The sequence below is a fragment of the Salvelinus alpinus genome, chromosome 8 (genome assembly GCF_045679555.1).
Source record: "Salvelinus alpinus chromosome 8, SLU_Salpinus.1, whole genome shotgun sequence".
In the NCBI taxonomy this organism is placed as follows: Eukaryota; Metazoa; Chordata; class Actinopteri; order Salmoniformes; family Salmonidae; genus Salvelinus; species Salvelinus alpinus.
The window spans coordinates 10,922,736-10,940,485 of NC_092093.1; the positions used below are offsets into that span (position 1 = coordinate 10,922,736).

The 17,750-nt window shown below is 43.6% G+C and overlaps 1 protein-coding gene across 1 annotated transcript in view; it reads right to left on the bottom strand.

Annotated features, from left to right (window-relative positions):
* Nucleotides 1-17,750, bottom strand: part of LOC139582535 (ryanodine receptor 3-like) — a 272,990-nt gene that overhangs the window by 112,717 nt on the left and 142,523 nt on the right. The window contains exons 40-44 of the mRNA XM_071412622.1: nt 12,845-12,947; nt 10,879-11,013; nt 3,737-3,883; nt 3,356-3,482; nt 3,072-3,186 (exon numbers count right to left, since the gene is read on the bottom strand). Coding sequence (XP_071268723.1) covers nt 3,072-3,186; nt 3,356-3,482; nt 3,737-3,883; nt 10,879-11,013; nt 12,845-12,947 — 627 coding nt within the window. The remainder of the gene's footprint in view (nt 1-3,071; nt 3,187-3,355; nt 3,483-3,736; nt 3,884-10,878; nt 11,014-12,844; nt 12,948-17,750) is intronic.

Genomic DNA, 17,750 nt, shown 5'->3' on the forward strand with positions numbered 1-17,750 from the left:
GCTACAGCCCCGAAACCTAAAGGATCTGGAGAAGGTCTGTATGGAGGAGTGGGCCAAAAAACCCTGCTGCAGTGTGTGCAAACCTGGTCAAGAACTACAGGAAACGTATGATCTCTGTAATTGCAAACAAAGGTTTCTGTACCAAATATGAAGTTCTGCTTTTCTGATGTATCAAATACTTATGTCATGCAATAAAATGCAAATTAATTACTTAAAAATCATACAATGTGATTTTCTGGATTTTTGTTTTAGATTCCGTCTCTCACAGTTGAAGTATACCTATGATAAAAATTACAGACCTCTACATGCTTTGTAAGTAGTAAAACCTGCAAAATCGGCAGTGTATCAAATACTTGTTCTCCCCACTGTATATATGTTTTATATGTAAAAACAAGCATTTTTTAAACTTTTTATTCAAAAACGGGTAAACCGGACATTTTCACTTCCCGACTGTTCCGTTTTCATTCGGAAAACAAAGGATCAAAATGTTCACGGACCGTAATCTTAGGTGCCACCGTTTCTCAGGCTGATACAGAGAGACTCATCCATGCTTTATTTACAAGCAGGCTTGACTACTGTAATACTCTCCTGTCTGGTCTACCCAAGAAAGCCATTGGTCAACTCCAAATCATAGAGAACGCTACAGCTCGGGCACTGACCAAGACCAGACAGAGAGAACACATTACATCAGTTTTAAAGTCTCTGCACTGGCTGTCTGTGAGTTTTAGAATTAGTTTTAAGATTATTCTATTGGTTTTTAAATCACTCCACGATTGTGCACCCCAATACATATCAGACATGCTTTTAAGTTATGTACCCAGTAGGTCCCTCAGGTCCACTGGCCTTTTAACTTTCCCAAAGCCTAGGACCAAGAGGCATGGAGAGACAGCCTTTAGTTATTATGCCCCCAGCCTCTGGAATATCCTGCCAGAGAACCTGAGGGCGACCAAGAGGCATGGAGAGACAGCCTTTAGTTATTATGCCCCCAGCCTCTGGAATAGCCTGCCAGAGAACCTGAGGGGGGACCAAGAGGCATGGAGAGACAGCCTTTAGTTACTATGCCCCCAGCCTCTGGAATAGCCTGCCAGAGAACCTGAGGGCGACCAAGAGGCATGGAGAGACAGCCTTTAGTTACTATGCCCCCAGCCTCTGGAATAGCCTGCCAGAGAACCTGAGGGGGACCAAGAGGCATGGAGAGACAGCCTTTAGTTACTATGCCCCCAGCCTCTGGAATAGCCTGCCAGAGAACCTGAGGGGGACCAAGAGACATGGAGAGACAGCCTTTAGTTACTATGCCCCCAGCCTCTGGAATAGCCTGCCAGAGAACCTGAGGGGGACCAAGAGGCATGGAGAGACAGCCTTTAGTTACTATGCCCCCAGCCTCTGGAATAGCCTGCCAGAGAACCTGAGGGGGACCAAGAGACATGGAGAGACAGCCTTTAGTTACTATGCCCCCAGCCTCTGGAATAGCCTGAGAACCTGAGGGGGACGAAACTGTGGACATTTCCAAACAGATCTTAAAACACACCTTTGTAGCTTTGCTTTTCCTCAGGGTTATTTTACTTTTTTTGTCTTTTAGTTTTAAATTGTTATTCTTTAGTTTTTTCATCTTCTTATGTTTCTTGTGTAGTAAATATTTTTGTTTTTATTTTCATTGTTTATTTATTTATTTTATTTCTGTAAAGCACATTGTGTTGCATTCGTGTCTGAAATGTGCTATTTAAATCAAGCTTGATTTGATGAGAAAGGATTTAAACATTTTGATTCAACTCATGAATTATATTGAATGTATCTATGTTCCCCCTTTATATCTTAATGTATTCACATAAGTCCAGTACTTTAACTAGACGAGGAGAGAATATATCTTTAGACTATTGAGGTACAGTACCTGTGACTTGTCTCTTTAGACTATTGAGGTACAGTACCTGTGACTTGTCTCTTTAGACTATTGAGGTACAGTACCTGTGACTTGTCTCTTTAGACTATTGAGGTACAGTACCTGTGACTTGTCTCTATAGACTATTGAGGTACAGTACCTGTGACTTGTCTCTTTAGACGATTGAGGTACAGTACCTGTGACTTGTCTCCTCTTTAGACTATTGAGGTACAGTACCTGTGACTTGTCTCTTTAGACTATTGAGGTACAGTACCTGTGACTTGTCTCTTTAGACTATTGAGGTACAGTACCTGTGACTTGTCTCCTCTTTAGACTATTGAGGTACAGTACCTGTGACTTGTCTCCTCTTTAGACTGTTGAGGTACAGTACCTGTGACTTGTCTCCTCTTTAGACTGTTGAGGTACAGTACCTGTGACTTGTCTCCTTTTTAGACTATTGAGGTACAGTACCTGTGACTTGTCTCTTTAGACTATTGAGGTACAGTACCTGTGACTTGTCTCTATAGACTATTGAGGTACAGTACCTGTGACTTGTCGCCTCTTTAGACTTTTGAGGTACAGTACCTGTGACTTGTCTCCTCTATAGACTATTGAGGTACAGTACCTGTGACTTGTCTCTTTAGACTATTGAGGTACAGTACCTGTGACTTGTCTCCTCTTTAGACTATTGAGGTACAGTACCTGTGACTTGTCTCTTTAGACTATTGAGGTACAGTACCTGTGACTTGTCTCTTTAGACTATTGAGGTACAGTACCTGTGACTTGTCTCTATAGACTATTGAGGTACAGTACCTGTGACTTGTCTCTTTAGACTATTGAGGTACAGTACCTGTGACTTGTCTCTTTAGACTATTGAGGTACAGTACCTGTGACTTGTCTCTATAGACTATTGAGGTACAGTACCTGTGACTTGTCTCCTCTTTAGACTGTTGAGGTACAGTACCTGTGACTTGTCTCCTCTTTAGACTATTGAGGTACAGTACCTGTGACTTGTCTCTTTAGACTATTGAGGTACAGTACCTGTGACTTGTCTCCTCTTTAGACTATTGAGGTACAGTACCTGTGACTTGTCTCCTCTTTAGACTGTTGAGGTACAGTACCTGTGACTTGTCTCTTTAGACTATTGAGGTACAGTACCTGTGACTCGTCTCTTTAGACTATTGAGGTACAGTACCTGTGACTTGTCTCCTCCCAGCACGTTGACCATCACCTGCATGACAGTCTCATGCATCCCCAGGACTCTCATTAGGTTGGGGTGCTGGTAGAACACCTTGTTGTTCATTATGTCACTGCAAACACACAGAGGCCAGCTAATTATCTGAGCTAACAGTTGTTTTATAGTTGAACATATTCAGATCAAACAACCTTAGTGTGTGTGCATTGAGCAATACTGTGGATGTTTGGATCATTACAGTAATATTAAATGCACACACACACACACATACCCTCTTCTCTCACCCCAGTCCGTCGATCATGAGTTTCTCCTCTTCTTTCCCCATGCGTACAGACAGTAGTGATCTGATCTGGCCCAGAGAGGCCAGGAGGTTGACACAGTCCTGTACTGACACAGCAGAGATGGTGTAACCTGGTAATAGTAAGGGACTAAAGTTAAACTGGACAGTTCTATACTGACACAGCAGAGATGGTGTAACCTGTTACAAGTAAGAGACTAAAGTTATATTTGCATTCTGTATGGCTTTGGCCGTGTTTAACTGCAATTGTCTTATGAAAGATGAACAACAAAATAGTAAAAGATAAGACTCTGGACGATTAGGTCATCAGAATCAGAATCAGTCTCGCTGTCACTCAATTGACGTGACACAAGGATCAAGTACATACTCTTCTTCATGGCCCTGAGCAGCGCTCCGATGCCGTCGTACTGACGTCTCAGCAGGCTGAACATCACACGAACCAGCTCTGGGTCCTGGATGCTGCACTCCTGAGCCCAGCTAGCCATGGTCTGGCTGATCAACTCCTTCAGGTTGGCTGAGGGGAGATACCAGAGTTTTACACATACAGATATTATAGATAGATACAGTGCATTTCTGAGCCCAGCTAGGCATGGTCTGGGAGACAAGACCATATCGGCTGGAGAGAGAGGGGGAGATACCAGAGTTTTATAAACACAGTTATTATAGATAAATACAGTGCATGTCTGAGCCCAGCTAGCCATTGTCCTTCAGTTTGGCTGGAGAAAGAAGGAATTAATTACTATTTCAAATCTAGTCAATATGTGTATTCTCCACATCCTGTGAGTTACAACTCTTTCACTCTCTAGGGCTCCTATTTTATTTTTGCAATATGCCATTCGCTCTAAGAAAATGGCTGGACTTCTGCCATGGGGAATCAGTGGTTGATTAGGCTGGGGGAAAGCTGGTTGTGCTTTACAAGAGGTGACCACTATATGTGCATACAGATGAACCCTGTTGATAGAGCTGCAGTTCTCCTCATCATGCCCATCCAAGAAAGATTGATAATAGTCTGTCTCTCAGTTATTATGTTAAGCTACAAACACAATGCAACACAAAATACATATTTTTTTGTTGTTGGGGGGGGTGGGGGGGGGGGTTCTGTAAGATCCGAGACGGCCAAGGTGTGTACACTCTTAGAAAATGCTTAACTTGCACGCCCTACCCAACAGTGCAGTATTCAAAATAGTATAACTAATGAGAAATAAGGGTCAAAGCCAGTACCAAATGTCCAATGTGAAGGGATACTGGAGTATTTAGTCAGATATGTACATGTAGTCAGGGATACTGGAGTTTTGAGGTAGATATGTACTGTAGGCAGAGATACTGGAGTATTGAGGTAGATACAGGGGCTTAAGAAAGAATTCATCCCCCTTGGCATTTTTCCTATTTTGTTGCCTTACAACCTGGAATTAAAATAGATTTTTTGGGGGTTTGTATCATTTGATTTACACTACATGCCTACCACTTTGAAGAGTCTAAATATTTTTTATTGTGAAACAAACAAGAAATAAGACAAAAAAACTGAAAACTTGAGCGTGCATAACTATTCACCCCCCCAAAGTCAATACCGTGTAGAGCTGCCTTTTGCAGCAATTACAGCTGCAAGTCTCTTGGGGTGTGTCTCTATAAGCTTGGCACATCTAGCCACTGGGATTTTTGCCCATTCTTCAAGGCAAAACTGCTCCAGCTCCTTCAAGTTGGATGGGTTCTGCTGGTTTACAGCAATCTTTAAGTCATACCACATATTCTCAATTGGATTGAGGTCTGGGCTTTGACTAGGCCATTCCAAGACATTTAAATGTTTCCCCTTAAACCACTCAAGTGTTCCTTTAGCAGTATGCTAAAGTGAACCTCTGTCCCAGTCTCAAATCTCTGAAAGAATGAAACATGTTTCCCTCAAGAATTTCTCTGTATTTAGCGCCATCCATCATTCCTTCCGTTCTGACCAGTTTCCCAGTCCCTGCCGATGAAAAACACGGTGTTGGTGTTCTCAGGTTGATGAGAGGTGTTTGGTTTGCGCCAGACATAGCATTTTCCTTGATGGCCAAAAAGCTAAATTCTAGTCTCAACTGACCAGAGTACCTTCTTCCATATGTTTGGGGAGTCTCCCACATGCCTTTTGGCGAACACCAGACATGTTTGCTTGTTTTTTAAGCAATGGCTTTTTTTTGGCCATTCTTCCGTAAAGCCCAGCTCTGTGAAGTGTACAGCTTAAAGTGCTCCTATGGACAGATACTCCAGTCTCCGCTGTGGGGCTTTGCAGCTCCTTCAGGATTATCTTTGGTCTCTTTGTTGCCTCTCTGATTAATGCCCTCCTTGCCTGGTACATGAGTTTTGGTGGGCGGCCCTCTCTTGGCAGGTTTGTTGTTGTGCCATATTCTTTCCATTTTTTAATAATGGATTTAATGGTGCTCCGTGGGATGTTCAAAGTTTCTGATATTTTTTATAACCCAACCCTGATCTGTATGTACTTCTCCACAACTTTGTCCCTGACCTGTTTGGAGAGCTCCTTGGTCTTCATGGTGCCGCTTGCTTGGTGGCGCCCCTTGCTTAGTGGTGTTGCAGACTCCGGGGCCTTTCAGAACAGGTGTATATATACTGAGATCATGTGACAGATCATGTGACACTTAGATTGCACACAGGTGGACTTTATTTACTAATCATGTCACTTCTGAAGGTAATTGATTGCAACAGATCTTATTTAGGGGCTTCATAGCAAAGGGGGTGAATACATATGCACGCACCACTTTTCAGTTTTTTATTGTTTTAGAATTTTTTGAATCAAGTAATTTTTTTCATTTCACTTCACCAATTTGGACTGTTTTGTGTATGTCCATTACATCAAATCCAAATAAAAGTCCATTTAAATTACAGGTTGTAATGCAACAAAATAGGAAAAATGCCAAAGGGGATGAATACTTTTGCAAGGAACTTGAAACTCTCGACCCGCTCCACTACAGCCCCGTTGATGTTAATGGGGGCCTGTTCGGCCCGCCTTGTCCTGTAGTCCACGATCAGATCCTTTGTCTTACTCACATTGAGGGAGAGGTTGTTGTCCTGGCATCACACTACCAGGTCTCTGACCTCCTCCCTATAGGCTGTCTCATCGTTGTCGGTGATCAGGCCTACCACGGTTGTGTCGTCAGCAAACTTAATGATAGTGTTGGAGTTGTGTTTGGCCACACAGTTGTGGGTGAACAGGGAGTACAGGAGGGGACTAAGTACACACCCTTGAGGGGCCCCAGTGTTGAGGATCAGCGTGGCAGACGTATTGTTGCCTACTCTTACCACCTGGGGTGGACCATCATTTAGGCAGGTTACCTTCGCTTCCTTGGGCACAGGGACTATGGTGGTCTGCTTGAAACATGTAGGTATTACAGACTCAGTCAGGGAGAGGTTGAAAATGTCAGTGAAGACACTTGCCAGTTGGTCCGCGCATGCTTTGAGGCCACGTCTGGGTAATCCGTCTTTGTGACCTGTTGAAAGGTCGTACTCACATCGGCAACAGAGAGCGTTATCACACACTCGTCCAGAACAGCTGGTGCCCTCGTGCATGTTTAAGTGTTGCTTGCCTCGAAGCGAGCATAAAATACATTTAACTCGTCTGGTAGTATCGCATCACTGGGCAGCGCGCGTCTGGGTTTCCCTTTGTAGTCTGTAATAGTTTTCAAGCCCTGCCACATCCGACGAGTGTCAGAGCCGGTGTAGTAGAATTCAATCTTAATCCTGTATTGACGCTTTGCTTGTTTGATGGTTCGTCTGAGGGCATTGCGAGATTTCTTATAAGTGTCCGGATTAGTGTCCCGCTCCTTGAAAGCGGCAGCTCTAGCCTTTAGCTCGATGTAGATGTCTCTCTCTCTCCTCCTCTCCTCCCCCTCCTCTCCCCTTTCCTCTCCTCTTCTTCTTTTGTCTCTCTCCTCCCCCTCCTCTCTTCTTGTGTCTCTCTCACCCTCTCCTCTTGTTTCTCTCCTCTTCTCCTCTTCTTTTGTCTCTCTCCTCCTCTCCTCCCCCTCCTCTCCTCTTTTGTTTCTCTCCCCTTCTCCTCCCCCTCCTCTCCTCTTTTGTCTCTCTCCCCCTCTCCTCCCCCTCCTCTACTCTTCTTTTGTCTCTCTCTCTCCTACCCCTCCCCTCCTCTAGTTTTGTCTCTCTCCCCCTCTCCTCTCCTCTTGTCTCTCTCCCCCTCTCCTCCCCCTCCTCTCCTCTTTTGTCTCTCTCCCCCTTTTCTCCCCCTCCTCTACTCTTCTTTTGTCTCTCTCCCCCTCTCCTCCCCCTCCTCCCCTCTTCTTTTGTCTCTCTCCCTCTCTCCTCTCCTCTACCTAATGTAGACGTCCTACCTAAACCCCCTGAATTCCCCTCCGTCCTCATCTAAAACTTGATCTATACGTTTTCTCATTAAGTCGATGAGGCTGGACTAGATAAGAATGTTAAGTACGTCGTCATTAGAACTCTCCCTCAACAGATATTGGACTTTTCTTTTTTTCCTCCAATAGATTGCCTCGATAATAAGTATGTAACTTCTGCTTGTCCTTCAAAACTTACGGAGGGAGTGCCTGGGGGAAACTGAACAGTCTGTTCCTGGTACACCAACAGCTGTAGCTATGTACTGTACATGACATTATTGTACGTCCCTGGTGGGAAGCGCCAAGGACCAATGTTAGTCTTGACTTTGGATTGGGAAGGAAGTATACTGATCACGGTACAAAAGCAAAGCACACAACTTCAGAAACCAACCCCAGGAACTTAACAAGTAACTGTAAGCTCAAAACTCTAAAAACAAAACAAAAACAAAAACATCTCTAAACAAACAACTACCTACAAATGAAGAAATAAACTATTCACAATGTTTTCTAAAATAAATATACAATTATCGCTTTCATTTTCCAGTTTGTACTTCATTTAGTGAACTCTGATTTTGAACTCGTACAGACACCATCTGCAGTGTCATGGTTTGAGCTGTTACAGCAGTCTAATTGGTGTAAATAAAAGCTGGTTGGCAGACAGAACCCTACCCTGGGAGCTGAGTCGAGTCACAGAACGAACACACACACACACACACACACACACACACACACAGACACACACACACACACACACACACACACACACACACACACACACACACACACACACACACACACACACACACACACACACACACACACACACACACACACACACACACACACACACACACACACACACACACACACACACACACACACACACCTCTGTTTTACTCCTGGTTCAGAAGAGAAGCTGTCCAAAAACACTCCGCTGCCTGACTACAAATGAACAGAGTCATGTATGTAGATGGTTTCTCTGCTAATGATGTTTTGTGTGTAGCTAAATAACAGAGAGGAAGTGTCCTCCATTTTAAAATTTTACACACTCCTCACATGTGCAAACACTAATAGCTTAACTGATCACTAACCAATCACTGCTTTACTGTAGTATAGGCCTATAAATAGGTCAAAGGTCAGATTACCTGTTTTGATTAATGGATGCCAACAATGGACAGAGAGCAAGAGGAGTAGGAGGGAGAGGAAGAGGAAGAAGAGGACGAGGGCAAAGAAGAGAAGGAAGGAGAGCCATCTCTGATGAGATTAGGGCAACACTTGTTGATCATGTGATCAACCACGGTTTGACCATGAGAGAGGCTGGACTGAGAGTCCAGCCCAACTTGAGTCGATTTACAGTGGCGTCCATAATTCGAACCTTCAGAAATGAGAACAGGTATGCAACTATCTAATGACTATTTTAGCATTACAGTAATGTACTGTAAAATACGTATGACTGCATAGTATTGCATAAACATTTGTAACTCTAAGCCATCCATTTACTGCACTGCATTGAATGAATGAGGTTGGTTATCATGCTGTACTACCTTTTTTTGTACATTGTTTACAGTTCCTATGCTGAACACATACTGTGTTTGAATTCTGTACAGAGTGGAAAGGCAAAGACATCATGGAGGACGAGGACGCTTGTTTACAGATGTACAAGAGACTGCAATTATAAATATGGTTTTGGCCAACAATGCAATTAGGATTCGAGAGATGGGAGAGAGCATATCTTGAATAATGACACCATATTTAACAATATCAATGCTGTAAGCCTGTCGACCATACAACGCATCCTCCAACGGCACCGAGTGACGATGAAACAACTTTACAATATGCCATTTGAGAGAAACTCTGACAGAGTCAAGAATATGCGACATGACTTTGTAGAGGTATGTATGCAACACTACTTCCAGTACTTCAGACATGCCACATTTACTCATCTGTACATCATTTTGTCTGTTACAGAGAGTATTGGAGCTGGATGCCCATGTAATTCGCCATGAATTTATTTATGTGGATGAGGTTGGCTTCAACCTCACCAAAACCAGGCGCCGCGGAAGAAATGTAATAGGACAGAGGGCAATTACCAATGTCCCTGGACAGCGTGGGGGTAATATAACTATGTGTGCTGCCATCACTCAAAACGGGGTCCTCCATCACAATGCCACACTGGGTACAACACCGGCCATATGCTCACTTATCTGGATGCAATTTGCACAATGCTTGTCCCTGATCCAGATCAGGAGCCTGCTAGATTTGTGGTTTTATGGGACAATGTTAGTTTTCACCGGGCTGTTCTGGTCCAAAACTGGTTTGCCACCCATCCACAATTTGTAGTTTTGTACCTACCCCCATATTCACCTTTTCTAAATCCCATAGAGGAATTCTTCTCAGCCTGGCGCTGGAAAGTGTATGATCGCCAACCCTATGGCCGCATGCCGCTTCTCCAGGCAATGGAGGACGCATGTGGGGACATAGAGGTTGCCTCTGTCCAAGGTTGGATACGCCATGCTAGGAGATACTTCCCTCGATGTTTGGCAAGAGAAAACATATCTTGTGATGTGGACGAAGTATTGTGGCCAGACCCAGGCCGGGGGAAGAGATGAAGCGTAGCTTAGCACTGGTGACCCCCCCTACCAATACCTGGACTGCCCCCCCCCCGGGACCCCACACATTGTGTTCTTTACTGTATTCTAAAGAATATACTTTTGGTTTACATATGTTTATGGTTTTGTTGTATGCTACTGTATACAACAGTAATGTTTGGCCTAATAAATATTTTCTGTTTCTACATTGCGTTGGTGTTTACAGTGTACTTGTTACCCCTCTCAGCAGATTACTTTCACTGTAGAACATTGTATTGAAATGTAGATATAAGCCTATGAAAGACCAAAGAGCTTTAGATTTAGATTTAACAGTGTTTACATGGTATATCCAAAAATTTACTATTATGAAAGCAGTGTTTGCCATTTGATGCAAATGCTTCATTCTGACATGTGTTTATGGCATTTTGAATGCAGTGTTACATTTTGAAGGAGATGTGAGGCATTTTGCATTTTGTGTGTAGAGTTTTGAAAAAAGGAGACAGTTTTGAAAACGTGTGTAAGCAGTTGGGGAAAAAACTGTAATGTGTTGTCTTGGTTCACACAGAGAGACAGTATCTTACTGGGAGCAGCTTGTTCTTCTTCCGTAGGTTCCTCCTCTAGTTTCTTGGGCGGTCCCTTGATCTTATAGAGCATGGCCAGCAGACGACCCTTTATAGACGTGTCTTCCTCCTCCTCCTCCTCCTCCACTGGGATGCCTGCAGGGACAGAGACAGAAACAAATATGAAGGGCAGGACTGGGAGGATGATTTTAAACTCAGATATCTCAATCACATTTTGACGTAGAGGTTCATGTAGACCAGGGCTGCCCATCCCTCTTCTTGGGGATCTACCGTCCTGTAGGTTATCAGTCCATCCCTCTTCTTGGGGATCTACCGTCCTGTAGGTTATCAGTCCATCCCTCTTCCTGGAGATCTACTGTCCTGTAGGTTATCAGTCCATCCCTCTTCCTGGAGATCTACCGTCTTGTAGGTTATCAGTCCATCCCTCTTCCTGGAGATCTACTGTCCTGTAGGTTATCAGTCCATCCCTCTTCCTGGAGATCTACTGTCCTGTAGGTTATCAGTCCATCCCTCTTCCTGGAGATCTACTGTCCTGTAGGTTATCAGTCCATCCCTCTTCCTGGAGATCTACTGTCCTGTAGGTTATCAGTCCAACCCTCTTCCTGGAGATCTACTGTCCTGTAGGTTATCAGTCCATCCCTCTTCCTGGAGATCTACTGTCCTGTAGGTTATCAGTCCATCCCTCTTCCTGGAGATCTACTGTCCTGTAGGTTATCAGTCCATCCCTCTTCCTGGAGAGATCTACTGTCCTGTAGGTTATCAGTCCATCCCTCTTCCTGGAGATCTACCGTCCTGTAGGTTATCAGTCCATCCCTCTTCCTGGAGAGATCTACTGTCCTGTAGGTTATCAGTCCATCCCTCTTCCTGGAGATCTACTGTCCTGTAGGTTATCAGTCCATCCCTCTTCCTGGAGATCTACTGTCCTGTGGGTTATCAGTCCAACCCTCTTCCTGGAGATCTACTGTCCTGTAGGTTATCAGTCCATCCCTCTTCCTGGAGATCTACTGTCCTGTAGGTTATCAGTCCATCCCTCTTCCTGGAGATCTACTGTCCTGTGGGTTATCAGTCCAACCCTCTTCCTGGAGATCTACTGTCCTGTAGGTTATCAGTCCATCCCTCTTCCTGGAGATCTACTGTCCTGTAGGTTATCAGTCCATCCCTCTTCCTGGAGATCTACTGTCCTGTAGGTTATCAGTCCATCCCTCTTCCTGGAGATATACTGTCCTGTATGTTATCAGTCCAACCCTCTTCTTGGAGATCTACTGTCCTGTAGGTTATCAGTCCATCCCTCTTCCTGGAGATCTACTGTCCTGTATGTTATCAGTCCATCCCTCTGCCTGGAGAGATCTACTGTCCTGTAGGTTATCAGTCCAACCCTCTTCCTGGAGATCTACTGTCCTGTAGGTTATCAGTCCATCCCTCTTCCTGGAGATCTACTGTCCTGTAGGTTATCAGTCCAACCCACAGGACAGTAGATCTCCAGGAAGAGGGTTGGGCAGCCCTGATGTAGAACTAGAGTTTATTATTACAGTTAACATATACAATCACTATTGAACCTGTCAACCTATTTGATTGATACTGATGCCAGTCAAGAGTCATCATGTCATGTAGGAGTCATTGTTACTTTGGGATGCATTTTTGAATGAATAACTGAAATTATATATTGATTTGATGTCAATGTGAGATCTGTGAGTTATAGTATGTGCCTGCATCTCAAGTTAGGATTTGTCTTTTAACTGTGTGTGTGTGTGTGTGTGTGTGTGTGTGTGTGTGTGTGTGTGTGTGTGTGTGTGTGTGTGTGTGTGTGTGTGTGTGTGTGTGTGTGTGTGTGTGTGTGTGTGTGTGTGTGTGTGTGTGTGTGTGTGTGTGTGCAAGTAGGTGTGTGCAAGTAGGTGTGTGCGTGCATGTGCTTCTGCATATGCGTGTGCGCCCATGTATGTGTGTGGTGTGTGTGTGAACATTGTACCGCAGTGCAGTCTCAGCTCATCATGAAATTTGTAGAGGTCCTCCTGAATCTCTTCAGGACAGGGACAGTCCTCCCCAGCAGCAAAGTTTAACAGGATGTTGATCTATATGGACAGATCCCAGAGGGAGGGAGGTAGGGGGAGAGAGTACAGACAGACAGAAAAACTGAGAGGCTATCCACACAGAGAGAGACTCAGACAGAGAAACTGAGAGGCCATCCACACAGAGAGAGACTCAGACAGAGAAACTGAGAGGCTATCCACACAGAGAGAGACTCAGACAAAGAAACTGAGAGGCTATCCACACAGAGAGAGACTCAGACAGAGAAACTGAGAGGCAATCAACACAGAGAGAGACTCAGACAAAGAAACTGAGAGGCTATCAACACAGAGAGAGACTCAGACAGAGAAACTGAGAGGCTATCCACACAGAGAGAGACTCAGACAGAGACACTGAGAGGCCATCCACACAGAGAGAGACTCAGACAGAGAAACTGAGAGGCTATCCACACAGAGAGAGACTCAGACAGAGAAACTGAGAGGCCATCCACACAGAGAGAGACTCAGACAGAGAAACTGACAGGCAATCCACACACCACAGCATCATTACAGTGAGTCAGACAGGCCAGGAGATTCTCCCTAGATCTCTATGACATCACATCTGTTTGATCCAGGAGATTGGTCTGGATGGTTTTACCTCCAGCTTGGTGACATCATTTATAGAGGATGCTATGAGGAGATAGGAGACATTCTACACCTGCTATACACCTGTCATAGAAAAACGACATATTTACCTGATATTTGTTGGATATTTGACGATTATATACTTAAAACTTGTTTGGGATAGGGGGCAGCATTTTCACTTCTGGATGAATTGCGTGCCCAGAGTGAACTGCCTCCTACTCAGCCCCAGATGCTAATATATGCATATTATTATTAGTATTGGATAGAAAACACTCTGAAGTCGCTAAAACTGTTTGAATCATGTCTGTGAGAATAACAGAACTCATATGGCAGGCAAAAACCTGAGAAGAAATCCAAACAGGAAGTGGAAAATCGGAGGTTTGTAGTTTTTGAACTCACCCCTATCGAATACACTTTGGGATATGGGTATTTTTTCACTTCCTAAGGCTTCTACTAGATGTCAACCGTCTTTAGAACGTTGTTTCAGGCTGCTCATGTGAAGGGGGGCCGGATGGGAGCTGTTTGACTGAAGGGTCTGCCTACAGCCTCGTTCTCAGTCAAGCGCTTTCACTTGGGAGGTTTCTCTCGTTCCAGTGCTTTTCTACAGACAAGTGGAATTCTCCGGTTGGAACAGTATTGAACATTTATGATAAAAACATCCTAAAGATTCTATACTTAGTTTGACAAGTTTCTTCGACCTGTAATATAACTTTTTGAACGTTTCGTCGGAATGGACCAGATCGCTTTTTTGGATTGTTTACCAAACTCCCTAACAAAAGAAGCTATTGGACATAAATGGACATAAATGATGGACATTATCGAACAAAACAAACATTTATTGTGGAACTGCGATTCCTGGGAGTGCATTCTGATGAAGATCATCAAAGGTAAGTGAATTTTTATAATTTTCTTTATGAATAATGTTGACTACCCAACATGACAGATATTTCTCTGGCTGGTTTGGGCTCTGAGCGCCGTTCTCAGATTATGCTTTTTCCGCAAAGTTTTTTTGAAATCTGACACAGCGGTTGCATTAAGGAGAAGTGTATCTAAAGTTTCATGTATAATAGCTGTATTTTCATCAACATTTATTATGAGTATTTCTGTCAATTCATGTGGCTCTCTGCAATATCACTGCATGTTTTGCAACTACTGAATCTGACACGCCAATGTAAAATACGATTTTTGGATAAAAATATGAACTTTACCGAACAAAACATCCATGTATTGTGTAACATGAAGTCCTATGAGTGTCATCTGATGAAGATCATCAAAGGTTAGTGATTAATTGTATCTCTATTTGTGCTTTTTGTGACTCCTCCCTTTGGCGGGGAAAATGGCTGGGTTTATCTGTGACTTGGTGGTGACCTAACATAATCGTTTGTGGAGCTTTCGCTGTAAAGCATTTTTGAAATCAGACACTGTGGCTGGATTAACAAGAATTAACAGCTAGCGTAACCCCAGTCCTAGACAGGTTAACTAAACAGTAAGACATTTCTGTTCTATTAAATGTCTGTGTAAACCAAGAGGAGCCTAAAAACCTACAGCTGGCATTCCAATGATCAGATGTGGTGGGTGTCACCGAGATAGAGAGAGCCTGGAGGAACATAATAAAGGCCTCAGTATTCCTAATTATCCTGGCACCTGGTAGATTGCACCAGAAGCAGATGACCACAGGATGAACCCAAAGTGGCTTATGGTGCTCCCCCAATCTATAGGGTAGGGGTTGAACCAGCCGTGACTGAGCATTCTTGGGATCAGCTATATAAGAAGCAGCATGGTCTGTAAATCGTAGGCTCTCGGCCCAAGACTGTTGGGTTGACCAGTGTAATTATTGTAATAATTAATCAATGTTGAATAAAGATGATTATTTGAAGAAATTACAAAGTCTCTCTCACTTGATTAGAATAATCCATCACACACAACATATGGTAGCTAGCTATATGTGAAGAGGCATATGCTAACTATAAAAAAGACTCACTATAAATTAAATTGAGTCCCTGATCCGGGCTTGGAGGATGTTGCCAGTGTTTTGATTCTATTTCTGGCACTACAGTTTCTTAATAAAAAATAAAATTATAAATAAATAAAATACATCGAGGAATAAAGAGGTCTTGGTGAGTACACTCTTAGAAAAAAAGGGTTCCAAAAGGGGTCTTCCCCATTGTCAGGTTTTGGCCAAGACTGTTCGGGTTTTGGTCACTAGATGTCCCCATTGCACCTTTTTTGTACCTTTTGTTTTTTCTTGCTCTAATTATTGTTTGCACCTGTGGGTCGTTCCCTTGTTAGTATTTAAACCCTGTGTGTTCCTCAGTTCCTTGCTCAGTGTTTGTAAGTTAGCACCCAGCCCCAGCCCAAGCCTTGTTTTATACAGATATTTCTCTTGTTGGATTTTCCAGAGGTTCTCTGGTTTAGTTCTGGTGTATTATTTGAGTAGTCTTTTGAGGTTTGTTTTTCCCTGCTGTTTTTTACCACTTTGTGGAGTTTCTTTTGTATTTTGGAGGATTTCCATTTTGTGCCTCTTGGCTTTATTTTTGGACATTGTGGATTTAGTTTCTTTGCCTGAAGATTTTGTTCTTTTATTAAACCACCATCTCTAGTACTGCTGTGTCTGCCTCATCTTCTGGGTTCTGACGATTATTAGTGACTGTTTCTCGCACCGGGTCCTGACACCCATTGGATAACTATTTTTTGGTACCAGATAGAACCCGTTTTGGTTTCAGTCAGAACCCTTATGGGTTCCATGTAGAACCCTCTGTAGAAAGGGCTCTACATGGAACCAAAAAGGGTTCTACATTCAAACCAAAAGGGGTTCTTCAAATGGTTCTCATATGGGGACAGCAGAAGGACCATTTCAGTGTCAGACATCTTGTTTCTGAAACACAGATCAGTGTATTTGATAACTAGCAGGAGAGAGATTGAGCAGCATAGGCTTAGCAGCTGTAGGGGAATGTTATTAGAAGTTTGAACAGGAGAACAGTGGGGAGCTCATGGGCCAGTGTGTGTGTGTGTGTGTGTGTGCGTGCTAACAGGCAGGTCTAATTACAGTCTGACTCACTCTTGTATTGTGTAAACAGGAGCTGTACTGGGTTAAAGACTGGCCCGGAAACTGGAAGAGTAATGTTCCTCAATTTCTAGATGTGTTTGTGTGTGTGTGTGTGCGTGTGCGTGTGCGTGCGTGCGTGCGTGCGTGCGTGCGCTCATCATCATGTTGGTAGGAGGTGTTCTCTCTCTCTCTCTCTCTAATGTTCTCCCACTCAGCTCCCAGGAACAGTGAGGAAAGAGAAACAGTTACATGGAGGTTTAATAGATCATAGATCATTGGTTCTAAGTATCTGAGAGCCCCACTACCTCTGTGCATCTCCTGATGTTATATACAAATACAAGTATAAACATGACACTTTGCAAGTGAAGTGTGCTGGAGCTACTTACCTTTGAACGGTATTTGAACATTACCAACACACCTGCTAATAAGACACACCTGCTAATAAGACACACCTGCTAAGACACACCTGCTAATAAGACACACCTGCTAATAAGACACACCTGCTAAGACACACCTGCTAATAAGACACATCTGCTAAGATGACACACCTGCTAATAAGACACACCTGCTAAGAAGACACACCTGCTAAGATGACACACCTGCTAATAAGACACACCTGCTAAGAAGACACACCTGCTAAGAAGACACACCTGCTAATAAGACATACCTGCTAAGACACACCTGCTAAGACACACCTGCTAAGACACACCTGCTAAAGCAACCCTCAGATGCATTTACAAGTTATATTGCTGCACCTTTAAACTGCTGGCTGTATTTGCAAGTAAGTCAAAACCACGGACACAGGGTGAGATATTTCTGCATTCCCGACACGGTTAAGAATGTGATGCGTTGACAGATCATTTACAGTTCGACTCAACGCCCAAGCTGAAGGAACCTCATATCAGTATAGCCACCACCAGGGACCACTGTGAGAGGCTGGGTTGTTTGAGACAGATTAGTCTAACATCTGTTGTTGTGAAAATGAGAAAACCCTGTGGGGGATATTTTGGTCAGGCAGGGAATCTGAGTACCACAGGCATCTGTCTGTCTTGATTTAAGGCTTTAGAAGAGTCAAACGGGGCCCTGACTTTTGGTATTTTTGAGGGTTCTTGCTGTGCTTGAATTTTGAAACGTAGCTTTTTCATTTCAAAAATGTTTTAAAAGAAGGTTTTATTTTC